Source organism: Amblyomma americanum, chromosome 3 (genome assembly GCF_052857255.1).
Source record: "Amblyomma americanum isolate KBUSLIRL-KWMA chromosome 3, ASM5285725v1, whole genome shotgun sequence".
In the NCBI taxonomy this organism is placed as follows: Eukaryota; Metazoa; Arthropoda; class Arachnida; order Ixodida; family Ixodidae; genus Amblyomma; species Amblyomma americanum.
The window spans coordinates 193139915-193164216 of record NC_135499.1 but is presented as its reverse complement, the minus strand read 5'-3'; the positions used below and the strand labels follow the sequence as shown (position 1 = coordinate 193164216).

The 24302-nt window shown below is 43.5% G+C and overlaps 1 protein-coding gene across 1 annotated transcript; it reads right to left on the bottom strand.

Moving 5' to 3' along the window:
- Nucleotides 1-1453: 1453 nt before the first annotated feature.
- LOC144125748 (BOS complex subunit ncln-like) lies at nt 1454-24302 on the bottom strand. The gene is made up of 14 exons (XM_077659417.1): nt 23980-24302; nt 22837-23027; nt 22464-22608; nt 21372-21466; nt 20660-20743; nt 20447-20550; nt 18357-18445; nt 15325-15449; nt 13472-13662; nt 9453-9573; nt 5687-5853; nt 4530-4583; nt 4328-4406; nt 1454-2225 (listed from the first exon to the last, which is right to left on the bottom strand). The coding sequence occupies exons 1-14, from the start codon at nt 24152-24154 to the stop codon at nt 2163-2165; spliced, it is 1683 nt and encodes a 560-aa protein (XP_077515543.1). The 5' UTR covers nt 24155-24302; the 3' UTR covers nt 1454-2162.

Genomic DNA, 24302 nt, shown 5'->3' with positions numbered 1-24302 from the left:
ACTTTTTTTGAAGGTGCATAACTTCGAACAGAATACAGTTACAAAATTTTGGCACGTGGTGCCTCGGAAATAAATTAACCACACACTCAGTTTTACTAAAATTGAGCAAGCAGCTCATAAGGTGGTTTTGTTTGGTTGTTTCTCCTTGAACAGTATCTGTGGCAATGCATACCACTGAACAGATGCACTGTGTTGCAGGTATTTTTTTTTTTTCCATTTGCCATTTTCGTTACAACTGCATTTCTTCCACCTTAAAAATGCTTCTGGAATGTGCCAAGGCATTGCAGAAGAACAATGAGATGCGAGATTACCCTTCTGAACAATTTTTTGCGATAGCAGGCTGTGTGCCACAAACATACGGCAAGATTTACATGACCGTGTAGTACATTAGCCACTGGCTTTTGTTTACTCACCTCACTCTGAAATGGTTTAAGAGCCACTTTTCGGTAGGAGGTCAAAATGCCACCTCATTAGCCAGCCCACAAGCTCAAACGTACTAGCTACCAACAGAATCGCATGCCACATTCAGCTTTCAGTGGGGCAAGTGAAACTCGGTAAAGCATGGGCCCAGGCTAGCTGGTAACTCAACATAAAGCATGCAAAAAGACAAAAACTCAAGACAAAACATGAAGTACATTTCTTCTGAAGCAAAGTCTGCGTCGTGTGTTGTCTTGATCACCAAAAAGGCCTCTCCCATATCCCTCCAGTTAACCGTGTCTTTTGCCAGCAGCAGCCACCCTATCCATGCAAACTTCTTAATCTCATCCGCCCACCTGACTCACTTTCCTTCTCATGGAATCCATTCCATTACCCTCAAGGACCATTGGTTGCCTTGCTTTCACATTACATGCTATGTCCATGCCCATTTCTTCTTAATTTTAAACTAGGATATCCTTAATTTGAGTCTGTTCCCCGACACATTCTGCTCTCTTCCTGTTACACCTACCATCTTCCTCTCCATAGCTAACTGAGCTGTCCTTAGTTTATGTTCATCCCTTTTCGTTAGCCTCCGTGTTTCTCCAAGGCAAGTGAAACTTCTGGTGGCCTGTGGCAGTATACACAGTCTTGATTTTGACTTCACAACTACATACAATTGAAAGCACTCGGCAAGACAGCAAAGGCAAGCATGCCAAAAGACTGCACAGTGGATGAGAGTGTAATCTGAGAGCAGCAACATTGCAAGAGGAGACCTTATACGACCTTATCTTGATGCACATCATGTGTAGTTTCACCATGGTTATAACAGTTGCACCACAAGCACCTATCAAATATGCAATGATAGGCTTATCCTAAATAAACTAATGACTGCAGACCATGCAGAGATGACTGTTTTGTGTCACTGTCAGGCCTAGGAGCCATTCGCTTCATGTTTTTGTAGCCTGTGGTCACAATAACATAAAAAAAGACTCAAATTCTATTTTGTTTGAGCTGGCAAGAAAAGACATGCACACAGTAACATTCAGACTAATTTAATAAATGGTATGTATAAGGGCCACACACAAAAAAGTCAACAATGCCAGTTGTTTTCAGAACTCTTCAGCCAACAAATGAGTAGGCCCAGCATCCAGTTAAGTCCAAAGTGCACAATATCTGTGAGTTGCTTCAATAACTTTGGGTCCCACTGTATCATTGGTTACTACTAGGTACCCCCTATATGTGCAAAAATGTGTATATTACAGTACTATATACAAATTGACAGCACTTACAGAACAGATAACAGCACAAACTACACCTATCACATTGAAAAAGGCATGATGGGTCGCAAGAAAGGCAATGCTGCACTGACACTCCCAAATCCACTCACAATCATCAATGCCCTCAAGTGTGGCACAATGCAAGCTGGCACATTTCAGTACTGCTGTCCAAGAAAGACAAAATTCTCACCCACTACTCCACCGGACCAAACAGCAGCTATAAAGACATATGCAAAGAGAATCGAAAGACAGTGAAAGGCAATGACCATGTGACAGTGCTAAAGACAGGCGCTTTAAACAGGTGCACTATGATGAACACTTAGACATGTTCTCAAGCATGAAAAGATTTCTGGTCCGACCGATGCTGCCTGTGCCGACACCGGCCCTCTTCAAAGCAGGTGATGTGATGATTGTGGCAGGCAACAATGGAAGAGCAACACTGACACAACGCAGGCTTGTGTTTGACGTTCAGTTCACCTTGGCCTTGGGCTGGGAGAACAGGCCCACCACCCTCTGCACATGGTGGAAGTTCTGTGGGGGTAATAAATCAATCAATCAACCTCTATTTACAGAAAATGCACGCACGCATGCACACATTATTATAGTACACAGGTCGGAGGTTCCCAGAACTCTGGTACGAGTTGTGAGAGAGGTCCTTAGAGTACACACGTCTACAGATGCCCAGCAAGTGGTGCTACCAGTCTGCAATCATCTGGCATGCTAGTGGGCAGCATGCTGCTTCAAGAAGTTTGCTGCTATCATGCGTGCTCCCCATTCTGGCTCTTGCACAGCAAGTAGGCACTGGGATAGCATTTGCATTGTCCTGTCTGGTGTAAACACCAGCATACACAGTCTGAGGCACTGCTGCATAGTGTTGGAGTGTGAGCAGAATGACTAATCACCAACATGATTGCACTGTCTCAAAATATCCTCAATGAATTGACATAGCATTTAATCTCTTTCAAGCATCAAATGATTTTGATGTATGTGTGCACCTTGTCAATGCTGAGATGGTAGCAGTGCGGTATTCACCAAACAACAGCATAATGAAGTGCATTTATTAGATAACGAGGAAAAGGAAATTACATATACTATGGCAGGCAAACTAGCAGGTGCAAGCAAAATGAGGTGTCAAACCATTCAGTTGCGTTCCAAAGCTTCTGACAGTTTATAAAGCACAGCACTGGAGAAACACTGGCAGCACGACCACCACCAGCACAATCTGTTTGCATAATGTAATAACAGACCACATTCTATCACATTCATACAGGATTGGACATGATGGCTCAACTGGCTGCCTGTCCATTAACTATGTAAACATGACCAAGTAAAAAACAAATCGAAGGGAAACTTAAGCCCCGCCTTTAAGGTATGACACAACAGGGGTTCTTCTTGCCCACACAGACACAAGCACTGTTTCCTTTTTCACAATCACAATCATTATGTGAAAGACTTCATAACATACACATAAAGCCCCACTTTAAACAAGCTGTACAAACGTGCCTGCCAGGCCCTGCAGTAGCGTGTCTGACTCGCAACCCAAGGGTCATGGGATATAGCAATGAGTCTGCTGTGTAGCAGCTTGAGAAGTTGCTAGTAAAGTGAGTTGTCATCAGCTGCATGTTTATATGAGGATGAGGAGGAAGACTGCTGCTGTAAAGACTGGCCACGTACTTCGTGCATTACTCGCGGTTGCTCCGATCGCTGAAGATTTGATGCCTTGCTGGTGTGGCTGGCGCCATTTATGGGAGCCTCTTGTAGCAGCCAGTTTTTCGACCAATCCAGATTTTTGGTAACAAGAATGTCGACACCGGCTTTACTGCAGAACAGGGGCCTTATGCTATCGCGTAAAACAGACTGTTTCCATTACAACAAGTACCATTAAAGCTTGCCCATCAATGTTTACACGTCACAGATAATGTCTTGAGGCATGTTCAAGCATACGCTATGCTAATGACCCCACTGAAAGCACTCTTGTGACAATATTTTCTGCACATTTAATGGTGCAGAAAAGGCGGTGAGGACAGTCTGGAAACCCTTATGTTATGAAAACAAGGACAATATATGAAATTATTCATTACTGAAAACACCGCAAAGGACGAGAGAAAAGATGACCAACATAAACACTGGCTATTTCATTTCAGAAGGCACAAAAATACACACTTCGAACGAATGGAAGTACACAACTAAGCATTACTGATAAAAGGGGTCACGTGCCCAGCCTTGGTGCTGACAACAGCAAAAGGTGAGTGAAGACAAAAATGTACTAAACATAAACAACAATAATAAAGAGATGTGCACTTGCATTAGCCTTTTTGTTTGAAGCCGTTCAAAGCCTATACTTTCATGCCTTCTGAAATAAAATCACCAGTTGAAAGTCAGCGCTCGGATTGTCTATATTCTATTTTCCTTGTGCTTCGCGTTGCTTTTAAGAATGGACCTACACCAACAAGACCAACTTCCTACGCTCATATACAATTGTCTTTCATGTCCCTTTAACATGACAATCAGCATTCACCATCCGTATGAAAATAGAATCCATTGGGGACTCAACCGCTATCCGGCCACCATACTATAGCATGTTTTCCTTTTGACACATTGTTAGAAATTTGTCTTAAGGCTGCAGAACTTACCACAATAATGAGGTACACAGTTCCCAGGTAGGCACCGATAAACGCTGCCAGGAACAAGTCAAACACAGCAGGCTTGACACTGCATAACAGTGAGAAAAAGAAAAAGCATCGCTCTTTACACCAGATGTATGTTACATGGCACTCATTGCTAGAGGGTAGCACAAACATGCACCACTGACTGATAAAGGAAAAGTGCACAAACCTGTAGGCATTCATGACGGCAACTGGAGTGTCATAGAAGACAATTTCTGGATCCCTAAAGGAAACCATAAAATAGATAAGTTTCAAGTGCAAGATGCCAGTTAACTGTACTTATACAGGAGAGAAGGAAAATGGCTCAATTTTAAAGTAATTGCTTGCAATCTAGCTATAGTTCAAAGAAAAAAAAACGATTGCCTTCACATTAAAGCCACTCTATGCTGCTTCACCCAAGAAAGCAACTGACAATTTAACATGCATGTGCCATCTCTCCTTTCATGTACACAAGGATATTGCCACAAATGCTTAGCGAAAGAAAGGAGCAGCACCCACTACTTCACTGGCCATCTTTTTCAATGGGAATGGTGCTCTGTCCGAATTTAAACCAGATTATTCTCAGGTATACAATGCAGCTTTGTGTGCTCAAGTTCAGATACAGTCACTCCCACTTATAACAGCTGCAGATATAATGAACGCTCGCTTATACGAACGAGGGTGGCGCCACTGTCAAACTGTGCATTAGGCAATGGCACTGCATCTCAGATACAACGTACAACTGCAGCTTTACTGCTCTGTTAGAGTGAATGAAGAGGTGCTGAAAACTCTGCACCACACTGGTGGTGCTCCCCGAAAGCACAAAAACCGAAAAGCAACTCCAAGCCTCTGTGAGAATGTGGCGACAAAAAATTAAAAAAAAAAAAGATGAGAAAGGTGTCACTGAAACTACAGATAAACTTTGGAAAGAATACTGGTGGCGTAGAAGGTCAATCAGTGAGTTAGAGAATGTGTGCGTGCGTGTGTGCATGTGCATGCGTGCACAGGAGGAGAGGGGGGGGGGGGGGGTGAAGAGCGCATGCCCGACTGCAGTGTTGGAAACAGATGCGCATAACGCCACTTTTTAATGAAATAAACACTTACAACGAACTTTGGATACAACGAATGAAATCTGCACGACCATCAGGTTCGTTATGAGCGGGCTCGACTATAGTAACACTGGCAGCCTAGAAGCATGCAGATGTGCTCTAGTGGGCTGTGCATTATGCACACACTGTTATCTCATGTCCAGCAAAATATTCATGGCTACATAGCAAGGGCAATGCCTTCCATTCTAACTGGCACATACAAGAAGAGCACAGAAACACAAAAGGAGACAAGGACCACCTCTTGTCTGGCCGGAAGGAAGACAACCGCACTTCCTTGAGGTGACGTGCAAGCACCTGCTCCAACATAGAGACCACCGGTGCTTTGCCCTTGGCCATCAGCTGAGCTCCTCGTGGCTGACTTGACAGCATGTCCAGCCAGGCCCCTAGGTAGTCCTCCTGAAGCCCCTGTTTGTGGTCAGAAGAGAGAGATAAAAATAAGAAGATGGTCGGCTATATGCACTTACAATTGGCACGTCTAAGGACCCTGACTTTCTGGGGCGGAAAATTTTAAAATTCCGCGGATTGAGAACAAAGAATCTGCGAAACTCCATGGGAGACATCAAATGCTAATGCTTCAAAACGCGCCTCACTTTACGTTCTGAACCAAGGTACAAATGTAGTGCCATTTTTTATTTTTGCAAACTTTTCAAGGCAGCTAAAGCAACCTTTGCCGCCAGGCTTTGAAAGCCGTTAGAGGAAGCCAGATTTTTTCAATACCTTGGGACAAAGCGCTCAGTGAGAAAGTGCAAAGGAGAAAGTGGCTATGGATATGGAAAGAAGTCTGTGTGGGTAGTTGAGAGAGAGAAGGCACAAGAAAACAAAAGCAATGAAGGGCAAACGGACGCAGGACTGGGCAGCTCGAAACACTGAGTAACGGGGGCACGGCGGTGATAGCGGCTGCTGTTGCGTGGAAAGCTGCTTGCATTAAAGTATTAGACTTTGGTTAGCTCTATTGCGGCACAAGCATCTGAAGCACTGCCTCATAAATAACATCACCATATCTGCCGCTTCTGTATATTAGTGTGCTGTCTGCATTTTTTTTGGAGGACCCTAAGTTAATGGTTGGCGTGAATAGTTTGAGGTTGCATTATAACTGTAATAATATTTATTTAAAAATTCTCTAGAGTTTACAAACTTCCATCTCGTGTTATATTCACATAAATAAGGTAAAATATTTCCATCATACTACCGTTCCTACTGATGTCCATAGCAGCAATGGCACAAAAAAATGAAGATGTGACTGCTAACACAAAAATTCCAAGAAAATTGCTTAAATCTGCTATTTTTTGCAGACTCACAGGAAACTTGGGCCTCAGTCATGTCTGATAGCCCCCACTTTTTACATGTTACAAACACTCCATGAGTATCTGAATAATGCTACAGACCTGGCTCTTCCATCACCACTAAGCACTGGGCCTGCATCACTTGCTACACCTCAGCGCTCAGAACTGCACATAGTGCACAAGAAGGGTTCTTAATTTACCAGAATATAGCTATGATTGCTTTCTGCCATTTGATACAAAAAATAAGGCGATAAGTAAATCAGCCACTTATATGTAGTTCCTGTATTAAACACTGAAGGAGAGAAAGAAGCGGCATTCAAAGCTGGCAACTCAACAAAACCAAGCCAGTAACAGATATTACTGTGAGAGGACGAGTGATGTAGTGTACTGGTAATAGCACCAGTCAGCTGGTCAGAAGATGTAGGTAAACGGTGCGCCGAAGTAAATAAAGTTCTGTCAAGAACTAGGCTAATCAGCTACTGGAAGGTCAAAGATCATTCCGCAGGTTCAATTTTGTGCCTTACATTGCATGAGCAGGTAGAGATTCTGCAAAAGGCAACTAGCATGCCGGCAGGCTTGCACGCATGCAGTACTTCGCCAGCTCACACAAAAGTAACCTGTCTGCTTGTCCTTACCTGCTGCAAGCAAACCAAGTACCCCATCCGACAACCAGACGAGTCCCAGTACTGATACATTTGACATTATACACAGCAGCTCTGCACTGTGGCCGCTTTTTAAACTTTTCTGCCCTGCAATAGTGTACGCAACCAAAATCTGGTTGCTCATGTACCATAAGCTACGAACATTAAGGAACTGAATTTCACCTAGTTAGCTGGTTTTACAGTACAAGCAAAGCACTAGTGATCATAATAGATGCAAATTATCCATTAGTTCAGTGATGTGTACACACGAGGGGTGTTCAATAAAGATCTTCCCTGACCCATTTCCTTTGGACTGAGAGCAACAAAACTTGGCACATTTATTAGTCTTTCCTCTAAATAGGTTCCGCCCAGGGACACACACATCTCCCATCTCTTTGTGCCACTGTAAACACCTCACTTGTAGAAGTTGACAGGTTGCTCCAAAAGCCAAATTGTGGCTTCGGAAATTAGTCTCATAATCTGGAAAATGCTTTGACCTCTTTGTAGGAAAGAGGTAGAAGTCTGATGGCATGAGATCCAATGAATAAGAGGGATGAGGTAGAATTTGAAACCGACAACAGGGCGCTTCCATCTCGGCAACATGTGAGTTGTGAAATGGGGCACTGTCTTGCAGAAGGCCTTTGGTAAACAAGCCTGTTGTTTACCTTTGGTAAACAAGCCGCCGCGATGGCGCAGTGGTTATGGTGCTTGGCTACTGACCCAGAAGATGCGAGTTCGATCCCGGCCGCGACGGACGAATTTCTATGGAGGCGAAATGCTAGAGGCCCGTGTACTCTGCGATGTCAGTGCACGTTCAAGAACCCCAAGTGGTTGAAACTTCCGGAGCCCTTCACTACGGCGTCCCTAATAGGCTGAGTCGCTTTGGGGCGTTAAACCCCCATAAAGCATAAAGCAACCTTTGGTAAATGTGACACATCTCTTGGTTTTGATGGCCGCTCCCAATTTCCACAGCAGTGACGCGTAGTATACCCCCGTAATTGTGGTAACCTTTGCTAAGAAATCCATCAAGACTACTTTGTCCTAGTCCCAAAAGACTGCGAGCATGACCTCGCCAGCGGATGGTTGAGCATGTGCCTTCTTTGGAGGCAGTTAGTCCAGAGGATTCCATTGCATCGACAGCATTTCAGTTCCTGGATTACAGTGATGGACCCAGCTTTCATCCTGTGTGATCAGTCTGCTGAAAAAATCCTACTGGCTTCCATGGCACATCATCAAAAGAGCCTGGAAAAATTCAGCTCGTTCCTGCTTCCGGAAAAGTGTGCGCAGCTGAGGAACCATGTGAGCTGATACCTTACAGATACGAAGATGGTCTTGAATGATATTTTACGCAGACCCCAAACTACTCGTGACATACTGGGCTAGGTCTCGTATGGTTATGTGGCGAAAGTCTAAAATGGCGGCCTCCATTTGCTGGATGTATGTTCATCGATAGTGGAGTGGGGTCGCTCTGACATCGGAGCAGTTTCCACAAAACTCAGACATCTGAATTGATGATGGCAATTCTTGACTGCATCATACGATGAGGAACCTTCCCCACAAACCTCTTTCATCTCATCGAACATCTGCCTTGAATGCGACCTGTCAAGTAAAGGAACTTGACGACTGCTCTGTACTCCACTGGGCCCATTATCCCACCTCGCCCTGCTTCAGCACCTCTAGAAAAAGACTGTAATTGGTTCATACCTGAAAATTGGCACCTAACCTACAGAGACATAAATCATTACATGTCAGCATTTCAGCATCCTGCAATAAATAGAAGTAGGTCAGGGGAGACCTTTAATGAACACCCTCGTATCAAAGCACAAAAACATTTGGTTACTTCTCTAGCAGTCATCAGAATTTGACACATCCCAATCGACCTATCTTTTTCACACTTCATTAGCATACTTGTAGTGTATCCTGGTTTCCTTCAGCACAGCTCATTATGAAGTTTCCCCAGCCAGCCCCATTGACTACAATATAATGAAAAGAATTTTGCCACTTAGTCCATGGAAAAGGACTCAACACTTGTGCACGCTTGCAAGGCTCTACGGCTACCAGATGATAGGGAAAAACACACCAGACTATCACGGAAGACTTCCAAGCTGGTTTCACTGTCTGTCATATTGTAGAGGATGCGAGCCACGGCTTCAGCCACCACCTTCACGTTCCGAGCTAACTTGGCTTTCTCAACCTTGTCACTGCAGAAAGTTGGAATCGTCAGTTACTGCAATTATCCACGCAAACAAGGATAAATGAAACCAAATAAGTCATTCTCACTGACAAATGCAAACAGGGGATAAATGCTGTATGCCAGACAGGAAGTGACTTCTGCTCTTAATTTACTTTTCATTATGGTAGTGGTATGATATAGTGGCATGGTATATGGGGTTTAATGTCCTGAAGAGACTCAGGCGATTAGGGAAGCCATAGTGGGGGGCTCTGAATTAATTTAGACTACTTGAGGATCTTTAACATGCACTGACATTGCACAGCGCACAAACGGAAAAGGTTTGGTTTTATAGAGTTTAACGTCCCAAAGCAACTCAGGCTATGAAGTACAGGAAAGGTGCGTACATGCTGTGCGATTTCAGTGCATGCTAATATAAATATCCCAAGGTGGTCTAAATTTAATCCGGAGCCCTCCACTTGGTGTCCCTCACAACCAGAGTCGCATAAGGACCTTAAACCCCATGCACCATGCCACTACAGCTATGAAAAGTAAATTAACACCAAAACTCACTGCCTGTCTCTCATACAGCAGACATACTAAGTATTCGCAACTAGAAAAGGAAGGTAGCATTTCTTTAAAAATGAAGTCACAGTTTTGAACACCATATCTACAGTTTCAAATATACATGCAGGCAGCACCATGTCTATGTCTACTTTGCTTTCATGACTAAAAACAGACATATAATGAAATGGCTCTGTTCTTTTCAGTGTTGAGTGATGTCAAAGCTAGTATGGTCTCAAAGTTCAAAACTCCAAACCCATAACGATGCAGTTTTCTTTTCCAACGGACAGATTCTGTTTTGCACCAGTCTCTCAATTACTAAACATAAAACTTTCAATCATCAATCTTCTGTTATGATGCAGGCTAACATTAATACATGATATGCAACAGAGATCTCTGGGGCAAAAAAAAAATCATTAAAAATTCATTATATTTTAGAAAAAGTATGTTCAAATCCACAGCCCATCTTCTACCGACTATATAAGAAGTTTTTCATTTGTTAACTGAAAAGCATTATATACAGCTCGCGAGGCGGAAAATCCAGTGTTGTATTTGTTCGCACCAGACAGTCCGAAAACCCCCTATGACCTCACGACGTCATCGGCAGTACCTCCCTACATCATCAGGAAAGAAAGAAAACTTTCTTAAATAAAATTTCACTTGAAGTGGGTTTTGAACCCAGGACGGCGTGAACAGATCAGCTTCACTGGCCACTGCATTAGAGTAGTACACCTTCGCAGCAGCCAAAAGACCCACATGCATGCTTTTGCATCCACAGCATGTAAATAGTCCTAAGTGCCCTCCATAACTTTTGGATCAAATTTTAGCTGTAATTCAAATTATAAGTCCAATCTATACCTCATCTCAGTTTGTTTTCTCTCATTTTCACAAAACAAATTTTTTCACTGTTAGCAAGTTTATGAGGAGGACATCTCGGCATCTAAGCAGATAGAGCAAAAATTTTTGTTGTAGCATGCTGCATGCGATGTTGGGAGCAGATTCCTCGATTTATGCTAACAAAGTATTTTATAATTTAGACAGGTGCTATGGGACACAAGCACACCCCACTCGTCCCCCAAGCCAGTGGAGAGTGCGCGCTCACCACGGGGAGTGGCGAGAGAAGGCATTCCTGCTTCTCACCCTGCTCCCATCAATGAAGTGATGTCATGACAGCTCACTGGCCACTTAGGGAAGGGTAAATTCCTAAGCTTGCAAGTAATTCCGGAGCCCTCCAGTACGGCACCTCTCTCTTCCTTTCTTCTTTCACTCCCTCCTTCCCTTAGGGCCCCTTTCAGGTGTCCAACGATATATGAGACAGATACTGCTCCATTTCCTTTCCCCAAAAACCAATTATCATTAACCGATTGTTCCTAATTAGGCAATACCCGAGGGATTAAAAAGAGGAGCTCGCGGCGGAAACAGCCTCTTGCTTGCCTGTGATCTCAACATAGTAGTGACATAATGAAAACGTACTTACATATTTCAGATCAGCATAAAAATCTGAACAAGACTGAACAGTTTCAATACGAATGACCCAAAACTTATGAGCTGTGCTGTATAAAAATTTCCTGCTGCCTAAGTGCACCTGCTTCCCCTAGATATAAGTGGAGTTGGCCGGAGTTACATTCCATTCAGCAATGCTCGTGGGAGCTAGTTATGGGCCATAACTAGTAAAAAACACTACGCCCAAGTACATAACATCAAAAGAAATGATGTATGAACAATAAGTGCTAGCAAATGTTTACTCTAACAGCTCAACTCATAGTAAGGAAAGAAGTAATTGGCAGCTACCTTAGCCCTTTTTGGAAAGGACCCAAGCAGCTTCACTTTGCCCTTTCCAACCTTACACTCTGTCGTGGCTGTGCAGTTCATGGGTTGCCATGCCATTGGAGCTTGCTACATTTTACTGCAGAAGCAGTCCTACTGAACCCCCCCTGGAAAACTGGTGTTTGTTGAAGTGAAGCCTCCAGACCACCCGCCAGCCACCCTCGATCTACTCCTCACCGCACCTGCGCCCACCTTCGCTGTCCAGAAGCGCCATTGACCACCCACCCATCCACCTTCCCCCCCCCCACCCCCTCCCACCCCTCCCCCCAAGGCATCCACCCACTGGAAGTCCACAAAGCAGCAAAAAATCGAATTCAAAGGCTCAGTTGGAAAGCCAGCTGCACTTGAGAAGTGCCAACCTCCAGCCACCTCATGACTGCACCCCATGCCACCCGTATAGCTAGGGGGCTGCCCGCCTACCCATTGCCACCCTCAACCACTTCCACCCAACATCACCCTCCAGAAAAAATCAGTGTAGGGCGCGTGTGAAGCTTTGGCTTAAGAGTGAAAACATTCAGTAGAGTAAAAGCAACAAAGTAATAATCAAGGTTAAATCCAACTGCTTTCACAGAATGTGCCTTTTCCACAAGATACGGTGCCCACTAAAGACGGCAAAAATTCGCCTGCTACTGGCTGAAAACAAACACCCGTGGGAGATGCAAGCGCATCTCCCACGGTGCTGGTGAATTGTGCTGAATTGCGGTGAATTGTGCTGGTGAAGTGGCAAGTGTGTGTTTGGCAGCAGCTGCCATCTGTCACATGCACCTGTCACTATCATGAACTGCGCAAGATGAGCAGTAGGAGCCGGTGCTTTGTTTACTACCAATGAAACTGAAGAAGGAGGCGTGTGCATGCCCAGAGTGGGCACGTAAAAAAGGCGGATTGTCACATCAGACGTCCGATCATCCCATAACTTTTTCCTCTGCTTTCCCCACCTCTCACAATCTTCCGCAGATGCTAGCAGAAGGTTTTGCGGTTGCATTCAGACATTAGTCAATATGAGTAAAAGAGGAATTACAACCAAGAAGTTCCCACACACAACAGGCAGCTGTACTGCAATACAATCAGCGCCTTCCTGGCTTTTGCGTGTAGTTCTCCTGTCAATATAGTATTGCTTTCGTTATCCTTACACCGTAGCCTTATCAAAAATTTCTTCCAAGCACAAAGTTAAGCCACTAAAATAAATGGTTGCTAGCAGTGTTCACTGTATGGGCGAATTGTTTCTTTTTCTGTTCAGCCTTCAGCACAGCACTTCTCACTACCAATGATTCCCATGCTTGCATCGTTCTTTCCATCCTGCAACACATCGCGAGAAGCATGAACGAATGGCTGCTGCTGTTGCTCTTGCAAGCACTGGCCAGCATCACTACTTGCTGATTGTAAATAAAGCACTAGCAATAAACTTTTTTTTTTTTTTAAGACAAACTGCTTGTGATCATCTGCAGCAGCAGCAGCAACAGCCTAACTGTGTCCATAGCAGGACAAGGTCCTCTCCCATATCGCTCTAAATAATCCAGCCCTGTGCCAACGGCTCTTACCGTGTGTCAAAAATAGAACTGCGGCTGGGTGATCGATGGCTAGGCAGGTGCGAGATGGTGAACGCTGGCAAGCGACGCATGCTGAAACGCTCATGCTCCCAAGCCAATGTCTCATCTGCCAAGTTGATTTTCTTGTGCACCATCGATACTCGCATTGCAGGTGCAAGAAGTGAGGCTACCTTCTGTAGCTCCTGCATAAAATCCCATCAACATCGAGATTGCACCTTCTGCACTGCTCAAATGTTGATTTACAGCAGGGTCAGGGTCAGCCTGCAGCTACGCATCCAGGCAACTAAGAGCTTAGGAGAAGAAATACACTGGCCCGGGCTAGCTAGTAGTGATGTGTTATGAAAGCAGTAGCACAAAGACCATGTGAAGAAAAGAAACAAGTGAGGGTGCACGAATAATACTTTGCAAAAACTGGATAAAATACAAATTGCGTAGCTTCACTCACCAATCAAATACAAATAGTCTAGCTAAAAGCCAAATCGAATAAAAATTGAATAGCAACAGAACCCAATCAAATATTTTTACGTATATTTGCCATTATTGCAAATATTTGTACAAAACAAATCATGCGAAACGGCAAAGCACTAGCGGCAGCGTTGTGTTATGCTGCTATAACATACGGAGTTATAACTATAGCTGTCAAATTACAACACTGGTCTCCGCTAGGGGTACGCAACATTAATAAACTCGATGACTTATATCATCGATAAATGACCATTTGCTAATGATGACGACAGAAAATGAACTTGTGCCACATCTCGGTAGATGAGATGGGCGAGAGCTACGTGTGAGTCATGGCCTTCAATACCATGCATCAAATATCTGCCTCAGCAGTTCTGTATCACCCAATCTCGAATGCCATGCATGAACGTTATCAGCGGAGCTAAACTCTGCATCCCATGCAAATGAATCGCTGTAGCATGCTGTGCGGCTTGGAATGGACCCAGTTTTTTAAACAGTCGTCAAAAAAAAAACTACGGTGTGCTTTACTCAATCTACCATGCTAATTATTCGAAAACGATTTGAGAACATCAGAGCAAATTAAATTCGTGCCAAATAATTTTGAACCTACACTATTTGATTCATTCACAGAATTAAGTATTTGCGCACCCCTACTAGTGCAAAAAGCATCAACTTGCAACTGATTATATTTATGCATTTTGAACAGAGGGGAAAAAAAAACAATGTAGTAAGGTCCTCTACAATGCTTGCATATGTCCCTTGCTGCTTCTTCATCTTTTTTTGAACTGTTCAAAACGCATAGCCTTCACTATTCTGATGACGATTGTATTTGCCTAACAAAATATGTTACAACTTAGCGCTTGTCCCATGTTTCTTCTCTCTTGTTGTTCGCAGCAGTGTGTTCACAAGCCTAACAGAAATACATTAAAACTATATTGATGCAATGTTTAATTCAGGCAGAATAATCAGAATAATAATTTCACTGTCACAGGGTCAAGACAGCAAAATAGCAGCACCTCAAAACAAAAAGTGAGCTTTGTTCTGATACACTTTTCATTGGACGGTACCAAATAAAAGCTGAAAGTTGGCGTGGGAAAGCACCATATTGATACCCCATACTACATGCTGTAATGACAGCGATGCTTAGTTTGAGCTTGCACACAAATGTTTGTGACAAGGGAGCAGGCAGCATAAAATGCACAGAATGTGACGCTTTCTTTCCTTTGTATATTAAAAAGCAATGGTCCACATATTTTTAGGATACCATAGAGCATATTCCAAAATAGATGGCCATACCATCATTTATGCCAATGTGCATCAAAAAGAAAGGCTAACATGGCACTAAATGCACATTCTAATGAAACAGCAAGTAGCATGCTCACATTGAATAACTTGGCTGTTGTGCTGCCTTCCTTTGGAGGCTTTGACACATGAACGTACAGGTCATCTCCACTTCCTATGGAGTCTATGCACATAGTGAAGAGCGAGTCAGCCAGCAGGCTTCCCTCTGTACAAAGAAAAGGTTAAACAAATTAAAATCCGATTCCTAGACGAAAGGACACATGCTTCTGAGATTAAAACAGTTTCATCAATTAAACTCATAGCAGTACAAGGCAAAATGACAATGAGTAATATGGCACACTGACTTCGCCCACATATAGTGGTCAAGCTAAATTACTTTTATTAACTTAAGATATTAGACTTTTGGACTGCTACAGCCCCACACAGATCTACTAACACTCATAAACAGCGCTTCTTCGATGCTGAGACTTTCAAAGCAAGGATACATTGGCACTTTCTGTACTTTGCATTTTCTTTTGGGGTAAGCTTGAAACTCAAGTGATATTGAGATCGCCAAGCTTCATTTTCAATAACTGCACTTAAGGGGAAAAGCACTAAACATTGAGCTCCTTCAATGATTATGAACTCATAAGTGCAATTCATCCTTTCACAATCCCCTGGTCAACCCACTCCAGACAATGCAACTCACCATGCTCCCATGCGGTGGAAACGCACCGCATGGCACGTGATCTTCATTGCGAATGTACATGAGCATCAAAAATTTTCGGCGCTCAACATGAAAATGATGGGTGCTACACGAGTATGAAAGAAAGCAGGAAAAAAAAATCCTCCACACGAGCCCAGATATTCCCAGTCCCACAAGCACTTAAAGTTTACTGCAACACTATTCGAGTTACGTGTGAATCTCGCGGGACTGATGCGGAGTGGAACGACACCAATGCACTGCCAATGCTTCTTGTCCTTCTCTATCCCCTCGGCCTCAAAGGGAAGCTGAAATGTTTTTTTTTTTTTTGAGAATTCGAGGTTACTCAAGAATTAGAATCTATGAAGCTTCTAGGTAAAGGATGCAATATATTTTTGCACTAGTATTTAAGTGGTGAAGTAATCGTCGATCAAAACCACGACAATGTTCAGACTTCTCCTCACTGCATTAGAGAAGTGCGGGGAAACTCTTAGTGATGTCATTATTGACAAAGTTACGGATGTCAGCTGCCTTCGCCTGCATGCTGCTATGCGTTGTCCAACGACGGCAAACAATGCTTCATGAGCATCACCTTCGATGGCAACGGTTTTCTTCCATGAAACAACCGTTTCTTCGCTGCAAACCTAGCACTGTCATTTGAGACGTCATTGTCGAGGCCTATGCCTGTCGCTGGGCACTGCAGAGAAGCTTGAATTTCGACGCCGCTTTATTCGGTAATTACGCCACCATTTCAAATGCTAGCACAAAATGATTTCACTGTCTTTACCTGCATGTTTCACACATTCAGCCCTTTCAAACTCATCAAATTCTTCAACTTCTTCAGTTGCCCTACAAAACACAAAAATATGCATTCTATTTCGTGGCAGGTAATAAAAAGATGTGATCGCTCCTCAATTGAACCACAGGAAGCAATGTTATCATTCTGCACATTCATCAGTACCACTAGATATTGCCCGAATTGCACGCACCAATCATGAATTTCTTCAAAAGCAGACGAGTTATATAGCTGAAATAGTCTGCCGCCAAACCTGCACAACTGCAAGGTTCCTAAATTGGACAGACAGATTGCGCCTAAGAGCCATTTTCACTAGTCGCCCGCGCTGCATGTGAGATTTTCACAAACTGACTTTACAACTGCACTAACTGCCATTTACTCCATCCAAAGATTTGACTGCTTAACACGGAACGCTGCCTACGTGTCGCCACCATACTCGCGCCAACCACGTGCAGCACCACAGCCACTGGTGGCGAATGCAGCCACCTGTGGGGCCTGGGACCCAGGCTGCTCTTCCTGGGCTCACGTAAGGCATATTTCTGCAGATAGTTCTTTGGGAGGCTATCTCTCAACCAATGAGCTAATGTGCAGTGCCACGGTGGGCAAGTGGCAGTTGCACTGAACTTATTTGAATGAATTTCACTGTCACCTGCCATGGTTCGCATTTCTTCTATGCTGGTCATCGCAGTAATCTCAAAGTTTTTAATGCGAGAGCACTAGTGGTCACATTTGTGAGAAAAATTGCCGTATGTCTGTCCACGTTGCAAAAACCTGGTGACTCATCTGGTGGGTTGTGGGCAACCTGCCATGGTCGCTGTGGCGACCTGCATTGGAGAAATGCGAAAGCATTGCGTTGCTTCTATGTATAGACATGCAGAGATGTCAGTGGATGTGACGTCATGGAACTTTCCAGAACGCAGGTTTTTTCCACGATGCCAGTACGCGTTCTATGACATCATCAGGTGACGTCCGGATGTTATGTCGACATCAGTGGCTATTGTGACGTCTAAGCATAATTTTCACGTTTCTAATTACAACTCATCAACCAAATTTTTCCCACAGCAAGATCTCATCACGAACTATCTAACACAATCAAACTTTTGCACATTTATCTTCAAAGAACAACATAATCGTGCGAACAAGTTTTTGCGGACACAAAACACGGGACATAGCCTAGTAATGCTATCGCATTAATAAAGATTGCAGACCAGGACTGCAATTCATTGAAGAAAGTGTCATCCACACAGCCCGGCTTGAGTAATTTTTTCTTTTTGCTGCTAGGTCCCCTGCCACAGAGGAGAGAATAGAAAGGGGACACACGACTCCATCTGCTTTGTTTATCAACATCGTTGCAAATTTTGGAGAGCCAATGACAGCCCCTTACTGTTGCCGGCACACGCGCCTTATGATCTTGAAAGGCAGGATTGATGCAAAAGACTGGCACAGGAAGTCACCGCAAGGCACAGGAATGGGAATTTAAAAAAGTTATTTGTAAATTATCGGATTCCTTTTAAGTACTTGTATGGGGCATGAACAAAAATGCATAATGCAAGCATTTTATAGCCACACCTTCAAAACAGTTTCACAGGACCTTTAAATCTCTGCTGTGTTCTGTGTGGCAATAGCATATTTACCTGTGCTGTCAATGTTGTCCTCAATCCATTTCTTTGTTCCATGATAGTTGAACTTGCCTCCAGCAGATATCAGGAAGACGAGATTAAATCTGAAAAATTACACCACAAAAAAATATACAAGAATGCTGCATTCCCAGCTTTCTGCGAGCACTGGCAAAAAGGGCATTAAACCAAATAAAAAAACATGTTTAAGATATAACACAAATATCCCACTGTATGCTCCAAGCGTACTAATTCTTGCTAAGGGAATGAATGTAATTTAGTTTTTTTCCTTCAGAAATCGTCACATTTGTTAGCAGTAAAAGTTGGCAAAGACAATTAAGATTGCTTGCTTATATATGAGAAGGCGAAAGCCTGCCTGTCACATTGTGAATGCAGTAGCCGTGCGGCGTATGTAACCTAATGCCACACAGCTGTCACTTCTACCTCTCCACCCACACTCCTCCACCTTAAGGGTATGGCACAATAGCTAATGGGTTAATGCCCACATATACAAAATTGGTTATTCTCTACTTAACATTCATAGATCCCTGGGAGTCCTCATACCACCCTTGGCGCAGTGGTGCAGCAGCTAAGTGGTGTGCCACTGCCCTGGGATGGCAGGTGCTGCCACCAATGGAACTTGTACGTGATACAGGTTGCTCTTTCCGAGCAACCTGGATGGACACCATCTTTTATGGGTACCATCAAGTGTTATCTCTCTGGCATGCTTCTCTTTCCTTTTCCTTGAACTAAAGACATTCTAACCCTCTTACTCCAGTGCCAACATTTCCACAAGTGACTAATTTTCAAAGACGAATGGTGATATGGACCTTTGCTTATATGCATCACAAACTATTTTGTAAACCTTGCACTGGCCTTCCTGCACAAAACCAGATATTTTGTCGTTTAACAAAGGTCTGTTATGTTGTTCATCAAAACCGTGCTTGTGTTTCACATATATCGTAAACAAAACACAAAAATCATAGGTGAGACTCTATAATCCAGCTTCCTCAATAATAATGAGAAACAGAACTTGTGTTAACAGCACTGACAGCCACCCTGAGCACTGAGACCCCATACTGCCACTAAGGAACTAAGAAAGGAAGGGTGGCAAAACCCTTCACACAGTCACCTTGCTTTGACTTGAAGCTTAATGTTGGCTGTCTGAAATGCATAACTTCTGATTTGTTAGCAAGCCCATCTGTGGAATCCCAAGTAAATTTTACTTCAAAGGAAATCACATTAAAGGGACCCTGAAATAACATTTAAAAATTACTGCTCGCAATGGATTAGGCTGACACCACACTGCAAACTCTTAGCCCCCTCTACCCCAATGACTTCCAGTGGGAAATCTGGGCCAGCCTTCCAACTGGGCGAGCCCAAGTGACACGGGTGGGATGGGAAGAGTTGGCATGCAGTCCCGACCTTTTTTTTTTCTTACCGGTGCGTCAGTGTGTATGAGTTGAGCGGGGACAGAAGGAGCATAATTTTTAATTGTCGATAACTTCAGTGCTAATGAAGCTAAATAAAAAATATTTTCGATGCGGTGATGAGTGATGGAGTACTAATCACCCATGCACTCTTACTAACCTCAGTAGATATCATTTCATGGTCCCTTTAATAACAGATGGAAGAAATGCTTGTATCATGCAGCAGCTTATTTATTTATTAATTTAAATAACTTATAACATACTGCAGGCTGCAAAGCCTAAGCAGGAATGGGATACAAAGACAAAATATTACAACGTTAACCTGCAAATCAAAAATGAAAGAGAAACAAAATGCGAGCAGCAGGAAATGACTGGTAACACAACACACAAAACTATGCATTGTCACTTATAAGGGCAAGAGATTGTGCGCAATAAGCTGGCTAACTGTTCCACTCAGGGACTGTGTGCAGAAAAAAAATAGCGCTGAAATAAACTGGTCTTAGCAAAGCACAGGGCAAGAGAAAGAGAGCAAGAATGTTGGGTTTGTCTGGTTCTTGATAATGTTAGGTATGGTGAAGAATTTATCCCATGTTTTCAAACATACTAAGTACTCATATGAACAGGAAACCAGCCTTGATAACCACAATTCTCCTTCATGAATATGCTTTCAGTACTTACTGGGGATGTGTCCTTGAGTTTGTGTACAGTTTTGAGAACAAGCGTGCCAGCTCCAACAGGGCAGCAACACCGCTACCATTGGAGTCAGCGCCAAAAGAGAGAGCCTGCAAAGCACAGGCACACAGGTGCTCAAGCCAAAAAAACTGGGCTACCACCACAAGGCAAATGCATCAGCAGGTTATCGCTGTTACAAGCTGTGCTCATGAAACTCACCGGGGTTACTCCGAAGGCATCATAGTGAGCAACAATCACACCTGTTGGCAGCTGCTCCTCAACGCCAAAACCAGAGAGCTTTCCCTGAGAGAAGAAAGAGACAATAAGCCCATGCATTGATCGTTCATCACCTAGAGGACTGCGACACTAATAGACAAAATCGTGCAAAGCTGCAAGGTATTTCGATTTGTTCCTTCAGACACCTTGCAGAAAATGACACACTCACTGTATGCAGCATAAATGAGGTACACTCAGTTTGAGCACAGGATGGCCTATACAGGGTAATTTGCAGAAAGATGTCTAATCCTAAAATTGGGAAGCTGGTCGAATGCTCTCATAACAGAATCAGATCACTTCACATCAAAACTAATGAAACCTCTCACTATTCTCTTCATAGCTCAAACTCCCTTAAATATTGCAACAGAGGGAAGCTGAAAATAGGTGAGTTACAAAACATCTTTCCTTAACCTGCGACGTTGTTCCATGGTATAGTGCAAGAATAGGGTCTGAATCACTGCATAAGTCAAGCGCAAGTATGATGATGCTAGTCTCTAAGCTGGTATCTAAGTCAGTACACTGGAGCCATTAACAAGATATATTAAAAAACGAAGGATGGAGGGGGGGGGGGGATGCAGAACTTAGCTGCAGAAAACCCTCAATGCCAAACGTTTTAAGCATGTGATCAAGCACCACTCATCTCCGACCCACTTACTTGAATGCTCGAAAGTTGAACATCAGGGATCATTTTAGCTTGACTTCCTGACAAGACCAGCTGAAATCCACTTGCTTTTAGCATGCCCCAGAGTTCTGCGTAGATTGACAGCAATGCAAAAGCAATGGCTTTTATTGACTGTTACATGTGCTAAAGCTGAAGTGCAACCCTGCACTTAGTCTTGAGCAAGCCTTAATTATGAATGATACATCCTATTGCAGGCTGGTATTGAAATGGCTCCTGAACTGCTTACTTGAATATTTATGAAGCTTTTTTCTAGGATCTCCACAGAGAGAGTAACACAACTTCAGAAACATAATGAATAAAAAAATATTGCTCTTTATTTTTCCATGGCAAAGAAAAAAGGTTACTGCTTACTTCGCTAGGCATTACAAATGTTGGCATGGTTTCCAGGCCATAACCTATTGCATTCTTTAACGACATGAAAAATGTGAGAATATTTGGGCCTTGTTACTCAGAAGGGGGTAACCAATATCAAATTCACCTTCAGGTGACATTATCCCTTTATACCCAGTGCACCAAATTTGAGCCCAGGCTAACACTGCAAGTGGCAGTTAAGAACAATAACGTAACAAAAAAATGAACAATTTCGCGTGGTTAGGCCAAATGCGAATTAAGTGCACTACTACTTCGGTTTCAGTTTCAGTTCGAGGATCCGTTTTCAAGGTCAGGCAGGCTTCAGGCAGAGATCAGAGAAAGCGGTCAGTGCAGGCTTTAGTGTTCAGGCACTAAAACTGGGGGCACACTTAAGCTCTGCCTTAAGGGTATGACACGATAGCGTTAGCGGGTTAATGCCCATTCATGCTGAGCTGGTCATTCTCTACTTTACATTCATACATCGCAGGGTGTCCCCACACCTTTCTTAGCACAGTAGTGTAGCAGTTCAGCGATGGGCGACTGCCTTGCAATGGTAGGCACTATATCACCAGTGGGGCTTGAGACCCACATTGCTCTTCAACAGTGGCGAAACAGAGTGTCGAAATCTTTGAGTGGGTGTCTTAATGCCAGTGCACTAAAAGGCGCCATGTTTAGCAGTAGTACTACAACAGTGAAATGCCACAATTTCTTCACCTTGTGCAACACTAGTTGTCCTGCCGTTGTCAGATGTCCTCTGAACACTTCTGTACATATCTTTCAGCTCCTCTGTCTCATAGGCAAAGTAGACTGGCACAGGCACGGCATCCTCTAGTAGTGCATGCTCTAACTCCATTAAAACCTGGAAAAGAAACAAGAACATAAGCTTCCAAATGCTTCCACTGGCAAACAACAGATAGTCAGCTTGATGGAATTCATTCATGTAGGTCTCAATGTGCTTTCAGCAAGACATGCATGCTTTCAGTGGCCTGCAGCCTCTGCCACCTTCAACCCCCTTAACCGTATTGCCATGCCCCATTCCTCCCAAATGAAACATAAAAACATGTGCATGTCACGAAAAGAATATTACCTTTAGCTTTTCAGGAGGTATAGCACTGATGTTTTGTGGCAGGAATATAAGAACTCCTGCTGCACCTTGCTGGATCACTTCATTGAACTGTCCATGAGTGAGGTCAGTGAACCGTGCTATGACAACCTTTCTATGGTATGATGATGAATGTAACGTTCTGGCTTCTGTGTTCACAACAGAACTCCTGGATCCTGTGTAAAAATAAAACATGCATAAACACTAAGATGATAGCAGAGAATGTATTCAAATGCTGCTTTGAAGCAAATGCTTGATTCCTTGCATACAGCTGTTAAACCAAGAGGAAGGATAGTGCTATGGCTAAAATGGAAGACTCGAGACACGAAACAAGAGCTTAAAGCCGTCAATTTAACGTTACTGCTCGCTATGACACGGGCACTTGTAGACTCAAAATACTTTTCAGGGCATACATCTGCAGAAAATTTTCTCTTCAAACAGCTATGAGGCAGTTGCACTGATTTAGATTTTAGGAAATTTTTCAGGCTTGTATATACACACACACTTTATTTCAATATTACATAATTTATCGATGCTTCCCAGGCCTTGCACTTCCTAAAAATGAGCAGAGTATTAGTACATGAGACATCTTCAAGTAGTTGTCCAGCCAACCTCTATCCAGAGCTTATCTTACACTACAGCAAAGATAAAAGCCAAACGCTTTTCGACAGCACGTTACCAGATTTGCCATCATAGCATATCTTACCTACCTTCGCCACGCCAAATCGAGTGCCAAGGCAAGATAACAGAACCCTGTTCAGCTTATATCCACAGCTTTTTCTGTCGCGTTGAAGCAACGCGTTTTGTGCGCTTAAAGCTATGCGTAGCGAGTTCACAGCTCACGAGTAATATCACGACCGTATACCATATCGGCACGTTACTCCCAATATTTACAGAAAATAACGGCAGTTAAATGCCAGAAGTGTCGAAGTCGACCGTAGCATGTGTATTAAGCCACGATTATGAGCTCACTGCATATCAGTGAAAAAAGGTAGTTACTCTCTGAACTCATGCGCCAACATTTCTGAGCACTGCGAACTTTCACACACCTCACAATCAGCTAGACTTTTGCCAAACGACACCACTCACAATGATCACCCAGCTGAGAGTCCGCAGCTTGCGCCTTACCATGCACAGACCCCTGCAGGTCGTAGTGCTGCATGCGGTAAACGGTGAACTCGTGGGAACCCAGCACGGGAGTGACCGGCGAAATGACGATGAGAAGCGGCACAAAAACAATCACATAAAAAGGCAGGTTGCCTCGCAAGAATTCGAAGACTCCCTCAGCTCCATCCAAAAACATCTCGGAGAAGTGCGATGGTACTTTCAAGATGAATAAGGAAATTGGAAACAGAAAACGCGCACGCTTCTCACGACAGGATAGGCACGCTAACTTGACCTCCCTCACAAGTCCAATAAATTTCAGCAGCCGCAGCGAGCACCGCAGCACT

Excerpts from the sequence above, each read along its gene's own strand:
- LOC144125748 (XM_077659417.1), bottom strand. The coding sequence starts at position 24,154 with ATGTTTTTGGATGGAGCTGAGGGAGTCTTCGAATTCTTGCGAGGCAAC. Across the intron at positions 23,028-23,979 it reads CCTGCAGGGGTCTGTGCATG|GATCCAGGAGTTCTGTTGTG; the intron begins GTAAGGCGCAAG and ends ATTTTTACACAG. Across the intron at positions 9,574-13,471 it reads AGTTCTATTTTTGACACACG|TGACAAGGTTGAGAAAGCCA; the intron begins GTAAGAGCCGTT and ends AACTTTCTGCAG.